The sequence below is a fragment of the Lissotriton vulgaris genome, chromosome 5 (genome assembly GCF_964263255.1).
Source record: "Lissotriton vulgaris chromosome 5, aLisVul1.2, whole genome shotgun sequence".
In the NCBI taxonomy this organism is placed as follows: Eukaryota; Metazoa; Chordata; class Amphibia; order Caudata; family Salamandridae; genus Lissotriton; species Lissotriton vulgaris.
The window spans coordinates 289,812,450-289,829,087 of record NC_141693.1 but is presented as its reverse complement, the minus strand read 5'-3'; the positions used below and the strand labels follow the sequence as shown (position 1 = coordinate 289,829,087).

The 16,638-nt window shown below is 46.4% G+C and overlaps 1 protein-coding gene across 2 annotated transcripts in view; it reads right to left on the bottom strand.

The window, feature by feature from the left end:
- UBE2J2 (ubiquitin conjugating enzyme E2 J2) overlaps positions 1–16,638 on the bottom strand; it is a 167,145-nt gene that overhangs the window by 24,536 nt on the left and 125,971 nt on the right. For both annotated transcript variants that reach the window (XM_086921462.1, XM_086921461.1), the window contains exon 5: positions 13,742–13,880. In XM_086921462.1, coding sequence (XP_086777588.1) covers positions 13,742–13,880 — 139 coding nt within the window. The remainder of the gene's footprint in view (positions 1–13,741; positions 13,881–16,638) is intronic.

The following is a 16,638-nucleotide window of genomic DNA, read 5'->3' as shown; positions in this document are numbered from 1 at the left end:
GTTTTACAATGTTTGTTGCCTTTTAATACCACTGTAAATATTCTGTTGGTACTTACATCATGCTTGTGCTGCCACTGTACAGCACAATGATCATGTTATTCTGACATATTACCCACTCCAAGATGTCCCCCACCTTGCTGATACCGGACACTGTGCCTGTTACTTTAGTCCTACCTCGATTTCACCCAACTTGTAGATATGACACTCTGTCTGTTATTGCACTGTGTGTGAATAAGGCCGCATGACAACCGAATCGCAACACAGCTTGGATTTATGGAGCAATAAATCTATTGTACCTTGTATCGCTGGTTTGGGGTTCCGGAGAGCACGATATATATATATATATATATATATATATATATATATATATATATATATATATATATATATATATATATATACACACACACACACACACACACACACACACACACACACACACACACACACACACACACACACACACACACACACACACACACACACACACACACACACACACACACACACACACACACACACACACACACACACACACACACACACACACACACACACACACACACACACACACACACGTGCTTAATTTGTAAAACTATAAGTGTCTGGGCTCTCATCAGGAGGCCACTGCAGCTTGCACCACACATTTCCCCTGCCATGCTGCCAATGATAGAAACACAACTATGAACCATCAAACCCCTAAAAGTGTGACAATTTGGAACATTCCAGGTATCCATAGCTATTTAGCTCTCTACATCTGCCCACCAGCACTCATTGACCCAGTTGAAGGCGTCAGCCAAAACGAGTCAGTCGTTATTGGATTTTTTATTTGTGCCACATAACTATCCAGCGTTCACTTAAAAAAATTGAATAATAATAAAAGAAATATCAGACAACACATTTTGGAGGCTGACTGTTCGCTGTGCCGCTGCATGGGTGGTCCGTGGAAGAGAACCGCTGTTGAAGATAGATATATGGCCAGTGGGGTCCACCAGCACTCCTTTTTGCGGCCCAGAACTTATTTTTCCTCATCGGACACGGATCATGAGCAAGATAGCACACAAAAAACCACCACAAAGGGGAAAGAAGGAGGAAGAGAAAGACAGACAAACGTTTGCAGGGGAAAACTGCACAAGTGAGAAAGGGGCATGGAGTGTCTGGTAGTGGATGGAAAAAAAACATGTAATGTAAATGTAGGGGTATTATTTATAAAGCTCAACTGTTAATCTAAGGAGTGCCCTGGCACTAGTGAGGAAGTGGAACAGTCGAGGGGAGGAAGGGATCAATGTCAGTTGTTGGTTAAGAGCCAGGTTTTTAACTTTTTTCAGAACATAGGGGTTGCTTTAATATAGCCTTATAGCCCGCCTTATAGTCCTTGCTTTGCGGATTTGGGCTGCATGAGGTTGATGCAAGACTCCAAGCCTTGGTATAAGGTGTGCTGACATTTAAAAATACCGGCTGGGCAACCACATTCCTTAAATTGCAAACTAAGCACTGGGGCCACCTATTTTTCTACCCAATATACCATCATAAACTTTTATTAGTTTCCATCACTATCTTTGCCCTGACCTTTTTTGACTATAGCCTTATAGCCCGCCGTAGCGGGCTATACCGGCTATTAAAGGCCCGCTGAATCGTTGGCGAGGGACTTTAACGAAACAGCGGGACATTAATAGCCGTATATTACGCCCTGCTACGAAGGGCTATAAGGCTATTAGAACATTCTGCCACTAGAGGGCAGAATGTTCTAACAAATTAAACAAAGGGTTCTCGAAGCTCAAGGGGATATAAATCCCCTCGAACTTCGAGAAGCCTTTGTAGAACATTGGAATGTTGCTCTGCGGGCCTTTACCGCCCGTAGAAGCAGGGAGCACTCCATTGTCTGCAATGGAGCTCCCAACATTCCAATGTTCTAATAGACACTAGTCCTAATTCATGTCCAAAGAAGTATGCATTTTGGTGGGTGTAGCCAACTATTCTAACTATTATTTTTTTACCTTCTGCAACATCATCTCTATTCACACGCTCGTCTTTGCCCTACCACTATAATCAAACCGTAAGTGTGTATATTATATATATATATATATATATATATATATATATATATATATATATATCTCAATCAAAAAAACCATAGACTCACCAGATCTGCCATGTTCTACAACAATATCTGCAGTCGTCTGCTCTGTTTTTGCATCAGTACTATGCACACAATAGGCAGGGATGCATGGCTCAATAGACATTCAACTACATTTCCCATCTTCCTATCAGCTGTATCCTTAAAGATCCCACTTAGTATCTACCTCTATTTTTGAGCATGGTGCGAGAAAGATGCCAGTGTGTATATAGTTGCTAAAATCACACCAATAAGTTAATTGATGAACAACAAAGAGGGGTTCTTGAGAGTGTGTGGCAAGCTGGGGGCAGGTTAGGGATGTTTGGTTGAGGTCCTGGGGTAGGGAAACAAGACGGCAGCCCTTTGAATGTAAAACACAATACAATTGGTGACAACTATTGACACTTAAAAATGGTGGGGTTTAAATGCTGGTCCTTAACTACACAAAGTGCATGAGAAAAGCGGGGAAGCCTAATTCCATATAGAAGCACTTTCTGTCCGTTTCCACCCATGAAATAATGGAAAAATGAAGGCACAATGGTGCATCTTGCAGTCCATTTCACTAAAAAATAGGATACAAACTTCTAGGTTTAAAAATGCAATTGTATGGGCATATTTTTAAAATATACAAAGCATGCTCTCGAACCTTTTTAGTCAGAAAAAATAATGCAATCATACCTTAACATCAATTTCAGAAGAATTACTCATTTCATTAAGGAATGAAAATATCTAGAATTGCATTTCACATACAGGAGAAACATCTTAATACTGTGTTAGCAAATGACTTAGCAGACGCCTGCTTTGTGAACGACTACTATTAACTACTGCGTGGTCAAGCAGATCGACTCTGCGACCATGTTGATTATAATTTTGAATTTTCACTTCATGTATTGTAGTTCTTACAGAGTAATTCAAAGCAGCTCTTGGAAGCAACAGGCAGTTCGCAACAAACAACTAATATTGATTACGGACACATTGAATAGGACGTTACAACGTAAAAAATAAATATTGTCTGAACGAGACACTATTTTAAGACTATCCAACGTGGACAGTGTACTTTCACTCAAACCTGCTTTTCGTTTAGATGAGCGTGTGATTTCTGGAGGTGTGTGTTTCATTCATAACGAGGCTCATGCAGCTTGAATTTCACTCTGCAATTTGGATGGCAAAACTGTGGTGGTGCGGACAGCCAGGGGTGGTCAGAGGAAACCCAGCTGATGCATTTCCAGTAACAAAAGAGAGGAATATGCCCCCTTCCTCTCTACCAACATGGTGCTAATATTGTCTTGTGCGATTCAAACAACTGAACTGTGGTCTACAAATGCTACAGTGCTATAGCCACTATCATCAAGCCCAACACATTAGACACTGTGCTCATCCTTTCTAGCTACAGATACCTATATTGTTTTGCCAACTGTACATTTGCACATAATTGTAATTTTATGGCTCACACATAATGCCTGCCTTGTGTGAAAGTTTATGTGCAATACTGATGGGCCAGGGCTGGTTACTGTGACAAGCCAATAACAAAGGTTATACATATGCTGGACGGATTAAATGGAAACAACTATGTCAGTGCCAGAGGTATGATATAAGGGAAAAGGTTTCCTTTTCCGTACATTATAAGGATATGGAAAGTTACTGAGGAGTCCCTTTAGAAGGTCTATGGAACACTGAGGAGAATTACAATATCCTTTTCATGGACGCCAGGGAGTACTTTATCGTATATAACACATGGTCATGCCATTACCTTTCCCACAAATGCATTAAAACCTTGGTGCATACCTCTTTCATATGAAAGAGCAAGCATGCTTTCAAACATGAAGAATAAAATTAAACATTAAAAGCGTGTTACTTATTGGTTACAAACCGATATTAGAAACAGTTCAATAGAAGTCATCTATTTTATTATAAAAAAAACTGCACGAGCTAGGAATGTGAAACAAGGCGAGCGAGAGGTGGGCGAGGTAAAGAGGAGTGGGGGGGTTGTGGCACCAACGCAGTGCCCTCTTGCGCAGGACATGGGGGGGTTGGCAGACATCCAGGGGGGGAGAGAAAATAAATGATTAAATAAAGTTTTCCATGTAGCAGAACAGGCGGGTTGCAGGCGGTGCTGAGATGGGGTGGGCGGAGATCGGAATTAAGTGAGGAGATGGACTGAGCAGCGGGGGCGACTCTAGGAGAGTCAAAGGGTGCGTCTGGGGGGGGGTGTGTGGTGTGTCCATTGGTGGGTGGTTAGAGTTGCAGTGCAGCGTTGGGAGGGGCAGTGCTAAGGGAGCAAGTTGGAGGGAGGCAAAGGGCGCCACGTGGGCACCAACACAGGGCAACCAAGGTGGAAATGCACAACTCGCTGTGAAGTGCGTCAATGGTTTCATTGTACTGAACCACTGCTCCCTTATGTGGTGGGAAGAAACAAAATGAAATGTGAATGACACTTTAACATGCCATAGGAGGACGATGCTGACGAAAAGCATAGATTATGCGTTGGAAAACTGTTGAAGCTTGTGAGAAATCTAAAGCCATCTGTAGACAAGACCTAAAATAGCCTTTGTGGACAGAGATGATTTTAACAACTTTCGTTTTATATTGCGACTCCCTGTCCTCTTGAAGGTCTTAGAGAAACAAGCGTGCCCATCGAATCCAAGAAATACCCCTTATGAAAACCTTCTGAATAACGTGTAATCTGAGATCATAACAGTTTTCAGTAAAGAGATGTGGGAGTACATGTTTTTATTGCATGGCTCGGCTTTGGGCTGGCCTTAGGATCAAGTAAAAAAAAGTAAAGCTGGTGGCAATGAAGCAGGGGGCGGGGCAGCGGAACCCTTTCATGTAGCTCACGGCCTGGCGGCCGTGAAAGTGCAAGCAATTAGGGGGAGGAGAAGTGAGGCACAGATGGCTGGCTTTCATGTGCACGCGCTTTTTAGGTCAATGCGCTTGCGCATTGAGCCTTGCTTTTCACAGGCACAGCATGAAATCGCCCAATGGTTAAGCTCTCGTTAAGCCCCAATATCTCTCACAAGCTCAATGCGCAAGCGCATTGACAGGCGAGACCTAAAAACATGCGAAAAGATTATAGCTTTCCTCCAAACACATAATGAGTGCAAAAAATTGATACATGTTCGCTTTGTCGTTGTAAAGAATAAAATAGCGCAGAAGACAACTTCGGTTTTCGTTGCTTAACAAAGCTGCTTCAATTATTCTCTGTGACGTGACCTGCCTTTCACCTCAGCTGCTGGCTCTGGCAGCAGGCCTTGTTACCTCAGAACTCAACTGCAATAACTTTCAATAGTCGAGTTGTGACGTTTTTTTAAATAATCCGCGACATGGTGTGCCACAAGTTGCAGATTATAAAGAAATTAGAGAGGGATTACAGAATCCCATGTATTTTAATTTCATTATAAAAAGCAATGACAAGCAGTAGGACAACTCTATTTCTTTAAATTAATAAAATATGTTAAAGAACATAACCTTTTAAGAGTGGATTGGTATTTCACTAAATTGGAGTGTAGACAGGTAGTTTGCTTGGAGTCTCAGATTGACGTAGCATGCAAGGCATTTTGGTGCTGGTTAGCCCTTTTGATTCCCCTGGTGGTAGTGATAATCCTGGTTATGCCCTCTTAGATGGGACTATATATTGTTTGCCGTACTGCATATCGCTTAGTCGCTTCTGACAGTCTACGGACTCACGATCTGCTCACGGCAGGGCTTCAGGCTTGGAGGTTCGTTTTCCAGCTGTCGCCAGTATAATGTTGTTCACTCCCAAAGATGACAACATACAGGAATGAAGGTGAGTGGATTTATTTGTCGAGGAGAAAAACAGGAAAGCTTCTTCTAACAAGTCTGGGCCAAACTGTCTCCTGTGGAATCTGGAACACGGTACGTATTCCGGGTGAGATCTGCAGGACACCTCACTTTGCCAACTGCAAATGTTGTATTTACAATTATAGGACTTTATGCCTGACTCTTTGTTGCCTTATCGGAAAGCTTACGCACAATACAGTATGGCTGGGGTGCTTATGGCAAGAAAACAATGGTAAACTGTAGTCCTGATTGGTTCATTAGAAAAAGCCATGTCAGACTTCCTAGGTATTATCACTTTAGTATTTAACGGTTATGACAAAGATAGTGGGCCAGGCCTATTTATTGTGAAAAGCATGTGGTAAAGCCTCCAGTCGCCATTAAAGGGTGGATTGGTGTTACAGTGAGTTAATGCCTGCATATAGGTATTTTGTAGGATGACTCGTACAGTAGTAGGTAAGGTTTTTGGTGTTGGTGACCCCCTCTAACTTTCACGGTAGACGTTTTGCACTTCAATCATTCTCGTTAAATTCCCCAAGGTGGGGCACATATTGTAATTCTGTTCATATTGTAATCTGACTGTGCGAAAGCTTACCTTCAATACAGTAGGCCTGAGCTGGTTTTATGACAAACCAATGATAACGGCAACAGGCTTGGATTGGTACCTTGGGAAACATTAGGTCAGATGCCATAGGTCTGATCTGTTGATTAGGAAATGTTTCAACAAATGCAGTAGGCCTGACTTACCTACTGTAAAAATCATTACACAACAGGCCCCTAGAGGTGGATTATTATGCTCTCCCAAAGCCAGTAAACACACATTTTCAAGAATGGAATCTCACAGATTACCGTAGTCTATCAGTGGGTTGAAGACACCAAAAACTTTCTAAACACTTGGTGTAGAAGATTTGAACTTCTTCAAGAATCCTTGTTAGGCCGCCATATAAGGGTTGTATAATATTTTGCTAACTGTAATTTTGTAGGGGGGCGTGGTCACGGGAGCGCCCAAGATGGACGCATCCGCGTAGAGCTCCGCAGGTCGGGCATTTCCAGCAGCCCTTTCCTGGCGTGGAGCGAGCGGCACCACATGAAGCACTCTCCCCCTGGCAGCCGTGGACCTTGGCCGTAGGAGCATGCCCCTCTGGAACAACTGCGGCGCCTCCTGAAACGGCGATCGGACCGGTTAAGGTCAGGCCTATACAGCGGGAGCTGCCGCCATTGATCCGGAGCCGTGGGAGACCGCGTAAGCAGTCACCGCCGTTCTGCCTGCCCGCTGGTCTCCCACTGACCTCTGCCGCTCTGGGGTTGGTCCCCACTCGCTGCCTCCCATTCGCCCCTCCCTCGCTGGGCCCATACTTCAGTTGCGGAGATTTCGGCCTTCGGGCCTACACCTCATTATCGGAGCCGGGACCCACAGTAGGTCTGGGAGCCGGCTGGGGGTGCTAGTGGTGCCGGTGGGCTCCCTGGGAAGGCGGGGTGAAGGGGGGTGGCTGCGGGCTGGTGGGTCCTTGGTGACTGTGCTCTTCCCCCCCCATTGGGAGCCAGGGGGTGCGCCCTTGATCAGTGGGGGGGCTTGCTGCCCACCCTCCCCCTGTCCTTGGCCTTCCCGTGGCAGCCCTTGGGCTCTCGTCTCATCCGGCAGTAAAGTTGGCATCCCTCCGCCTGTCTATCCAACAGCTCTGACCCCTGAGAGCTTCCATTTACAATTACTGCGACGCCTGGTATCGCCAGAACACGGCCGGCCATAGCGGTCCTACATACGCCGTCCCGGCGGAAACCCTCACCGGCGCATCGATTCCCCTTGGCACTGGGCGGTACCTGACGGCCTTATTGCCCTGGCTGCCCCCTGGCTGGGCCTGGTCCGATTGGTACCCTAGGATAAAGACAGCTTCACACGACCGCCTTGGAACTCCCATCTCCGTCCTCTTTGAGACCCGGGGTTTCTCCATAGCCCCCTATTGCCCAGCTAACCTCTACACCTGGACTCCATGGACTGTGCCGTGCTCCCTGAAAATCGATTGCTATCCATAATGGTCAAGAAAGACCCAAGACAACCTAAACTACAATTCGAGAAGGCCCCAGATGCCTCAGCGGGCCCCTACGCTGCAACGGCTGCGCCTGCGGAGGGGACAGACTAACTCACTGGCTGCCGCCATGATTGCCGAAATGAGATCTGGCTTCAAGGCTCTGGATGCCCGATTAGACGATCTTGATGAAAAACTTGGCCACCATGAACGCCAAAATCCAAGGCCACGACCGCAGGCTAGACGTGGTGGAGTCCAGCGTTTCTGACCTCGAAGATGGCGCATCTTCTTCCCTGAAACGGCTTGAGCGGGTTGAAAAGATCCTCAAAGACGTGGTAATGAAGAATGAATATTTGGAGGCGAGGGGACGCCGCAACAACATACGCCTTCTTGGCGTTCCAGAATCAACACCCACTGGTCGTCTGGACTCATTTGTGCAACAGCTCTTGTCGGATCTTTTCGGTAGAGAAACTTTCACTCAGGGCTTTGTGGTGGAGCGGGCACATCGGTCCCTAGGCCCTCGTCCTAAGCCGGGCCTCCCACCTTGACCGATCATTGCACGGCTAATATACTTTCGCGACCGGGACGCAGCCCTCCGTGTGGCCCGTGAAAAAGGGGACGTCCAATGGCAAGGCAACAAACTGTCCTTCTTTCCAGACTTTACATTCATGGTGCAGGAGGCTAGACGGAAATATCAGAGTGTCAAGGCCATGTTGAGGAATCTAGGACTCCATTATGGTATTCTATACCCGGCCCGACTTAGGGTGGACATTGATGGCAAGGCGAGAATTTTTGATACGCCACAAGCCGCTCAGGATTTCTTCCGCAACTTTAAACATGCCAGAGGTGGTTCGCCCGGTGGCTCTCTGCCACACTCCCCTCCTCAACAGTCCTCGCAAACCAGTATGGACCTTTTTTCCCAAACCAGGAGTGGCCGAATAACTGTTTTTGCTCTATTCCATAGTTAAGGAGATGGATAGTGGTTGTTGCTCGTTCGAATGCATGTTACCATTCTAATGTTTTTTGCTTCTCAGAATGCTGGTTGCCAGATTGGCGTGGTGTTGCCATGCCCCATGGTGAATACCTCCATGGTTTCTTTTCGTGGGAAATGTACTTGGGTACTCCTCTTTCTAGGTAGGGAGAGGGTGGGTGGTGGGCGGGAGGATTTTTTTTGCGTTTTGTATTTTCTTTTTATTACTTGTTGCAGTTTGCAAGGTATATCGATGGTATTAGGCAATATGGCTAAACAATATTCTGACTCCGTTTACAAGACAGTGTTGAGATGGTTCTGCTAGGAAAAGTGTCTGGTCCCTCCGGACTTTCACGGATGTCCTGGAATGTGCGGGGCCTGAACGATAATAAGAAGCGGAGGCGGGTCCTGGGCAATGTAGCTCGTCACGGGGTAGACATCCTGTTCTTGCAGGAAACCCATTTAGCTGTCACTACGGCTGGTAGCCTGGCATCTGGGTGGGGCCCACATAGATATTTTTCCAGTTATAGTTCGTACTCCAGAGGGGTGGCCATTCTTGTGCACAAACGCACCCAATTCGCACACTTTGCCACGAGGGGCGACCCTGAAGGCCGTTTTCTGATCGTCACTGGGCAGTGGATATCACTGGTCTGTGTCTACGGCCCGAATACTGACACTTCCTCCTTCTTCCAATCCCTTTCCACACACCTCCTAGCGACTGACACAGGGATGCTGATTCTTGGCGGAGACTTTAACCTACTTCTAGACCATGATAGAGACAGTACAGCTTCCACTCCTGACTCCAAGCCCCACTCCCGCCTAGCTCTCCGTGATATCTGCACACACTATTCCCTTGTTGACGTTGAGGCACACTTACACGGTAACAAGCCTGCCTTCACTTATTACTCCGGGTTCCACAACACATGGACCAGACTAGATTACTGGACTAGATTACTGGCTGGTCTCCCTGGTGATTGCTAGCTGGTTAGGTTCTGTCCATACCCTCCGCCGCACGCTCTCTGATCATTGTCCGGTTACGCTCCAGCTGTTTGTCCCAAGAGAGGGGGTTTAAGAGAGACGTTGGGGTTTCCCCGGTCGTGCGCTGCTTGACCCAGTCTTTACGGAAGAGATACGGCAGGCTATCGAAGACTACTTAGACTTAAACACTGGCTCCGTGAACACATAAGCAGTCCTGTGGGAGGGCTTTAAGGCGGTTATCAGAGGGTTGTGCATTTCGAAACACGCAGGGATCCTCCGAGACCAGCGTTCTACCTTGGATAAGATTGAGGAGGAACTTGCCGCAGCGGACCGCGAACTACTGATAGCACCCTCATTCGCCCTGTCCGCCAATCATTTAGAGCTTTCCATGAAATTGTGACACAGCGGATAGAGAACTCGCCTTTCTAAACAAACACTACGCTGCACGGCGATATGGAGAGGGCGACCGCCCTGGCCGCCTACTGGCAAACACACTGCGGCCACCTAGAGGCCCTACCTGCATTATTTCCATGACAGGTCCAGACGGCTCCCCAGTGCAATCTACACCTGCGGTTTGCGAGCTCTTCCTCACGTATTACAAATCCCTGTACACATTACGCCTATCCGGGAGTCTGGCCGACCAAGAGGTATTTGTCAGAGGTGGCCCTTGTGTATCTGGAACGCTATTTGCAGGATTTCCTTCTAGTGCCCATTACTGCGGACAGCATCATAGAGGCCATCGACGCCTTGCGTGGTTCCTCGGCCCCCGGTCTAGACGGCTTTTCTGCCGACTTTTGTAATGCATATAAAGATCTACTGGTGCCTCGCTTGATCGAGGTGTACGTGGAGGCTTTGGAAGTGGGCACCCTCCCACAGACTTTTCGTGAAGCGGTGATTGTTCTGCTGCCCAAACCTGGGAAAGACCCCACGCTTTGCGGTTCTTATAGGCCGCTGTCACTCCTGAACACGGACTACAAAATCCTAGCCAAAGTGATAGCAATCAGACTGTCACTCCTGATGGAATTTATCATCTCTCCCATGCAATCAGGCTTTGTTCCACATAGATCTACATCTCTTAACCTCCGCACCTTATTTACAGTTTTACACAGCATTGACCCCGATACTCCGGCCGCGGCGATTTTATTGGATGCAGAGAAAGCCTTTGATTCCCTGGAGTGGCCCTTCTTTCTCTCTGTCATGCGCCGCATGGGCATGCCGGAGTGCTTTATTGCAACTTTGGCCCTCTTGTATACCGGGCCCTCCGCAAGGCTGCGACTCAATGGAGTACTGACGGATCCCTTTCCTCTTTCGCGGGGTACAAGGTAAGGTTGTCCCCTCTCCCCACTGCTGTTTATCTTGGCGCTCGATCCCCTGGCACGTAAGTTCCAGGAGAATCACCTCCAGCGCGAGTTACAGTTTCGTACAGGCCCCTTGCTGTTGTCCATGTACGCAGACGACATGATACTTTACGTCAGGCAACCCCACTGTAATCTATTCCCGTTGATGCGGGAAATTATACACTTTGGAATATTTTCAGGCCTAAATATTAATTGGCAAAAATCCGTCATTTTCCCACTCACCACCAGCACCATTCCCTAGTCGTTTGAGTTTCTACTAGAATGGTGCGGCAGTCTCCAAGCTAGAAACACAAATTGACAGCTGGATCAGATTACACCTCTCCATGGCCGGGAGAGGTGCAATTATCAAGATGGTGGTGCTCCCACGCTTTTTAGATTATTTTAATAACATACCAGTCCCTCTGACCAACTCCTTCTTTAAACAATTACGCTCACTTCTGCTCCGCTTGGTCTGGGGAGACCGTACACTCCGTGTCAGCTGGAAGGTCCAGACCATCCCGCCTGTTAAGGGCGGGCTGGGTGTACCAGACTTCTATTTGTATTACTTACTGGCCCAATGCTCTTATGCCTACTCGTGGTTCCACCCAGATGCACGAATTCCATACTTGCGTCCAGAGGCCGTGGTGACAGGAACAGACTAATTTGCATATAGCCAGGTTCTGAGCTGGGATGGTGCAGTGAGCTGAAAAACGGTGTTGGATCTAGCCCTGATCTCTTGACTGGGTGAGAGTATTCTGCTTAATTTAGAAACTCTGTCCATCACCACCCCTTGTTGTTTAATAATTATTTTGTCCACCATAAGCGTGGAAGGGTATACTCAGATGTGAGTCCCTTGCTCATTGCACCATCAGGATTCAAGCAAGCCGGGCCGAAGACGGCTGTAATGCCAGAAACCGGTCCCCGGAAGCTTGTTTCCTTCCCAGTGAAAGAATTGGCTTTGTAGTTTGGTTTGCCCTGTTCCCATCATGCACTGGGACAGGAACAGACTAATTTGCATATAGCCAACTTCTGAGCTGGGACGGTGCAGTGAGCTAAAAAACGGTGTTGGGTCTAGCCCTGATCTCTTGACTGGGTGAGAGTATTCTGCTTAATTCAGAAACTCTGTCCATCACCACCCCTTGTTGTTTAATTATTGGATTGATAAGAGGCTGAAACGCGTCAACACAGTTTTGTTGAAGGCACCAATACAGAAAAAAGTGTGTTTGAATGTGATGATGAAATAAGAACTAATAAGAAGTGCTAGATGGAGAGAGGTTAAAAGCTGTTAACCTTGAACACTCTTTTTGTGTTTGTTTTGGTGATCCGAAAATAAGGAATGTTTTTTTGATTAACTGTAGATAAACATCCTTTTGTAAAATAAGCTGGGCAAAAAGAACCCCAAGTTTGGTTCAAAGAAAATTGTACATATGTGTAAATGTATAAATCCTGTGTGGTTTTGTGTATATGTATGAACTGTGAATATCTGTGTTAAATGTGAGGTACTAGTACTTATGGAGAAACATGGTTTAATTAAAAGAAATAGTTAAACCATATACATGATAATTAGTTGTATTTGTTTGGCTGTCCAGTTGGAGAAACTCTATATTTAAAATCGTTTCCGATTAAGTTGTGGTTAAGATGACCAACCCAAGAATGGATAATTAATGGTATTCATTCCTAAAATTAGTTAGACATATAACAATTCCGTAGGCTTTATTTTCTTTTTTGACTGTATTACATACCCAAAGGCCTATGGGTTAATTGGGTTACCCCTGTGTTATATTCCTTGCCATAATAGACCCCTTTCAATCCAAAAGGACCACTGAATAGTCTTGCAGGATTTCCGAGTTGAACGTAACTGTAACAAGTCACCCATGTAAGGACAGATTACACATCTCAGCCAGAGATATTTTATTCAGCAGGAACTTGAAGGGCATCCCATTGGCTTGCAACACCTTCCAAACACTTCCCAAGCATGTGCTTCCCAATAAATATTGCGAAGCACATTGCAGCATACCATCAGCTGAACAAAGAATTATTACCAAGGTGATTGATAGTCCTTCATCCCATGGCATTGGCATACTCCATTCTCAATCACAGAGCTCTCATGTACACCAAACATTCATACATCAGCACAGATTCAGGATATTAGGAGTATGGCCTGGGAAAAGGTGGCAAGCTGAAGTTGTTCTCTATCACTCATTTCTTAGTTCTTGCAGAATTCACATATGGGTAATAAGGGAGACTGAATGGGGGAAAAAACAACACAGGAAGCAATTTAGAATCGTATACTAAATGAGCCACAACTTAAAAGACAATAAAAGCTAACACACAATTTCAAAAACAAAGGGAATCATCTTTAAATATAAACAAAATAATATAGTGGTTGCTCAATGAAAGGGCACAATCAAGCAGGCTTCACAATAAGTAGGTGGCATATTTTTTTACTGACCGGTTTATCACAACAACTGTACTGTGATTTCTAAGGGAAGTGCACTCAGTAGATCTAAAAACATACCGTAAAGTCTGATGTCTCTATACTGCCCAGCGTCGGTCCCTTTTCCACCATAAAGCTTAAGAGTCCAGTCAATATCGTTGATACAGACCATGCAGGGTTCCACGTATCCGGGTGAAAGTCTGTGATGGAGAGGCATAACCTGTGAAAGAGAGGGAGGAAGAGGAGCAAAAGAGAGAGAGGAAGAGGAGCAAAGGAGAGAGGGAAGCGGTTGGGGAGGAAACAGAAGAGTGGTTAGAGCAAGAGGAGATAGAGGAGCAGAGAGAAAGGAGGGAGAGAGTGGAGGAAGTGAGGTAGAGCAACAGAGAAATATCAAAATTAAGTGACACAAAGCAATTAAACGTCTATCTCAATACATGCATGTATAATAAACATTCTTACATCATACCACACTAATTACCTGTAGGCCACGCCTGTGCAACCTCAAATGCATAGAACTAACTAGACAAGCACTGTAAAATCCAATCGGTCTGTCGTTTGAAAGTAATTGGCTGACCTTTCGGCTTGCCAATTTATCTTTGTGATACCAAATAGAGTCCGTAAAAACATTTTTTTTTAAAAGGCAGCTGCAGCATACTGACTTCTACATAGGCATGTGTCCTCTCACATGCCCAAGACTCATGAAAATGCCTCAGTCCTTTTTTTTTTTTTGACTTTTAATTTACTCTTCCAAGATGGCGCTTCAGATTTTGAGGCAGTAAATTAATATATCTTAAGTGCAAAAACAACAGTGGAGAGAAACAGATGAGCAGGGGAGTAAAGGTGATCAGAGAGGGCTAGGGGCGCAGCATAGGAGCAGTGGTGAGGAAAAAATGTTGAGCGAGATACGGAGGGTTAAAAAAACATAAAAAGTACATGAAAGCGAACATGGGGAGCAAAAGATTGGAATTTCGAGCAGGAAGAGCAATGGTGATAAAGGAGGGGGAAGTGAGAAGAGAGCTAGGGATTAAAGGAAAAAGGTGAGTCGGAAGTCTCAGTAGACGCAACAGACAAGCTGTGGGGGAGCAAGAAGACGAGCGTGGAGGAGCATGGCTGTAACGGGAGAAGCAGCATATTGGTGAAAAAGCAAGAAAATATACACACTTTCGATCGGCTGCTAAAAGAAAAAGAAAACCGAGTTCCCAGATGTGAGCCATGGTGGATACAAGACGCCCTATCAAAAGGATGCAAGGGAGCTATGCTCCTGCTCCTGGGGAGGAACAAACTAAGGTGGAAGTAAACTCTGAAAAAGAAGCAAGGAAAGGAGATAAACAAAAAAGCCTATAAGTTATGGGGGGCGGGCTGACCCAAGTCAAAGCACCATCTGAGTGAGGTCACTCCTAAACTTGAGAACAAGCATATAAAATAAAAATAATCAATAAAAAAATTAAATTTAAAAAATCTAGGACCGAAGGCTGCGCTTGCGCAGTCTCCGGGAGGAGATTTAATGATTTGGAGTATGGGGGCTCCTCCTCTCCTCCATTGGCTGGCTTCCTAAACGGAGGCCAGCCATTGGAGGAGACAGGCGTCACTCCAATAAAGCCCAGTCTCTTTCGGATTCGGGGGCGTATTTTTTTGTGTTCTTTCGACTGACGTCACCCGTCACTTAGAACGCCAAAACACGCCCCCGAATCTGAAATTTTCGTAGCTTTGCGGGCGCCATTTTGCTGCTCACAGTGAGCTAAAGAACGGTGATGGATTAAACCCAGATCTCTTGACTGGGTGTGAGTGTCCGATTGATTCAGAGGCTCCGTCCATCACCAACCCCTTTTGTACCGCTTTTGGCCGCCATAAGTGTGGCAGGGTATACTCAGACGCGAGTCCCTTGCTCACTTTGCCACTGGATTCAAGCAAGCCGGGCTGAAGAAGGCTGGAATGCCAGAAACGGTCCTCGGAAGCTTGTTTCCGGTCAAGGGAAGACATGGCTTGGCAGTTCGGGCTGCACTGTTCCCATGAGGGACAGGGTCAGACGGATTTGCATATAGCCATGTCTGAACTGGGGTGGCAGAGTGGGCTAAAGAATGGTGATGGATTAAACCCAGATCTCTTGACTGGGTATGAGTGTCTGATTGATTCAGAGGCTCCGTCCAACACCAATCTCTTTTGTACCGCTTTTGGCCGCCATAAGTGTGGCAGGGTATACTCAGACGCGAGTCCCTTGCTCACTTTGCCACTGGATTCAAGCAAGCCGGGCTGAAGAAGGCTGGAATGCCAGAAACGGTCCTCGGAAGCTTGTTTCCGGTCCAGGGAAGACATGGCTTGGCAGTTCGGGCTGCACTGTTCCCATGAGGCACAGGGTCAGACTGATTTGCATATAGCCATGTCTGAACTGGGGTGGCAGAGTGGGCTAAAGACCGGTGATGGATTAAATCCAGATCTCTTGACTGGCTCTGATCCGTGGGGGTCTGGTGTGCAGCTTGGGTGGTGCTTACAAGTGGTGTAGGCGGGGGAAGGGTAAATAAGGGTGGAAAGCATCTGTAGGCGTGATCGACCCTAACGCCAGTGGCCGGAGGCTTTTGCATTAAAAAGAAATGTGGGAACGTTGTAGGTTTCAGAAGCACATGAAGTGTGTTCCAATGCAGGCTTCTCCACTTAAACATCACTGTGTGACCCTGGGCACTGAATTATCCCGGACTGTTGTTCCTTCCCCCAATTTAACAAACACTGAAGGCGCTTAAAAGTACGATAACCCGCAATGAAAAGCGTTATATGAAAGTTGGAGACTGACATTTATGGCACCCCCCGGGGAGGAGACGCTTCACAGGACTGCTGTGGCTGGAGAAGGGCTGCGGTGACTCTGCCGTCAGAATCCTGCAGTGTGAGAGAGCCCCGCAACGGAAGCAAGAAAGAGAGAGGAGCCCTCGCCTGCAGAGACCGGTGAGTGCAAGACCCGGGTTGTTGGTTTCAGGGAGGTGCGGGGC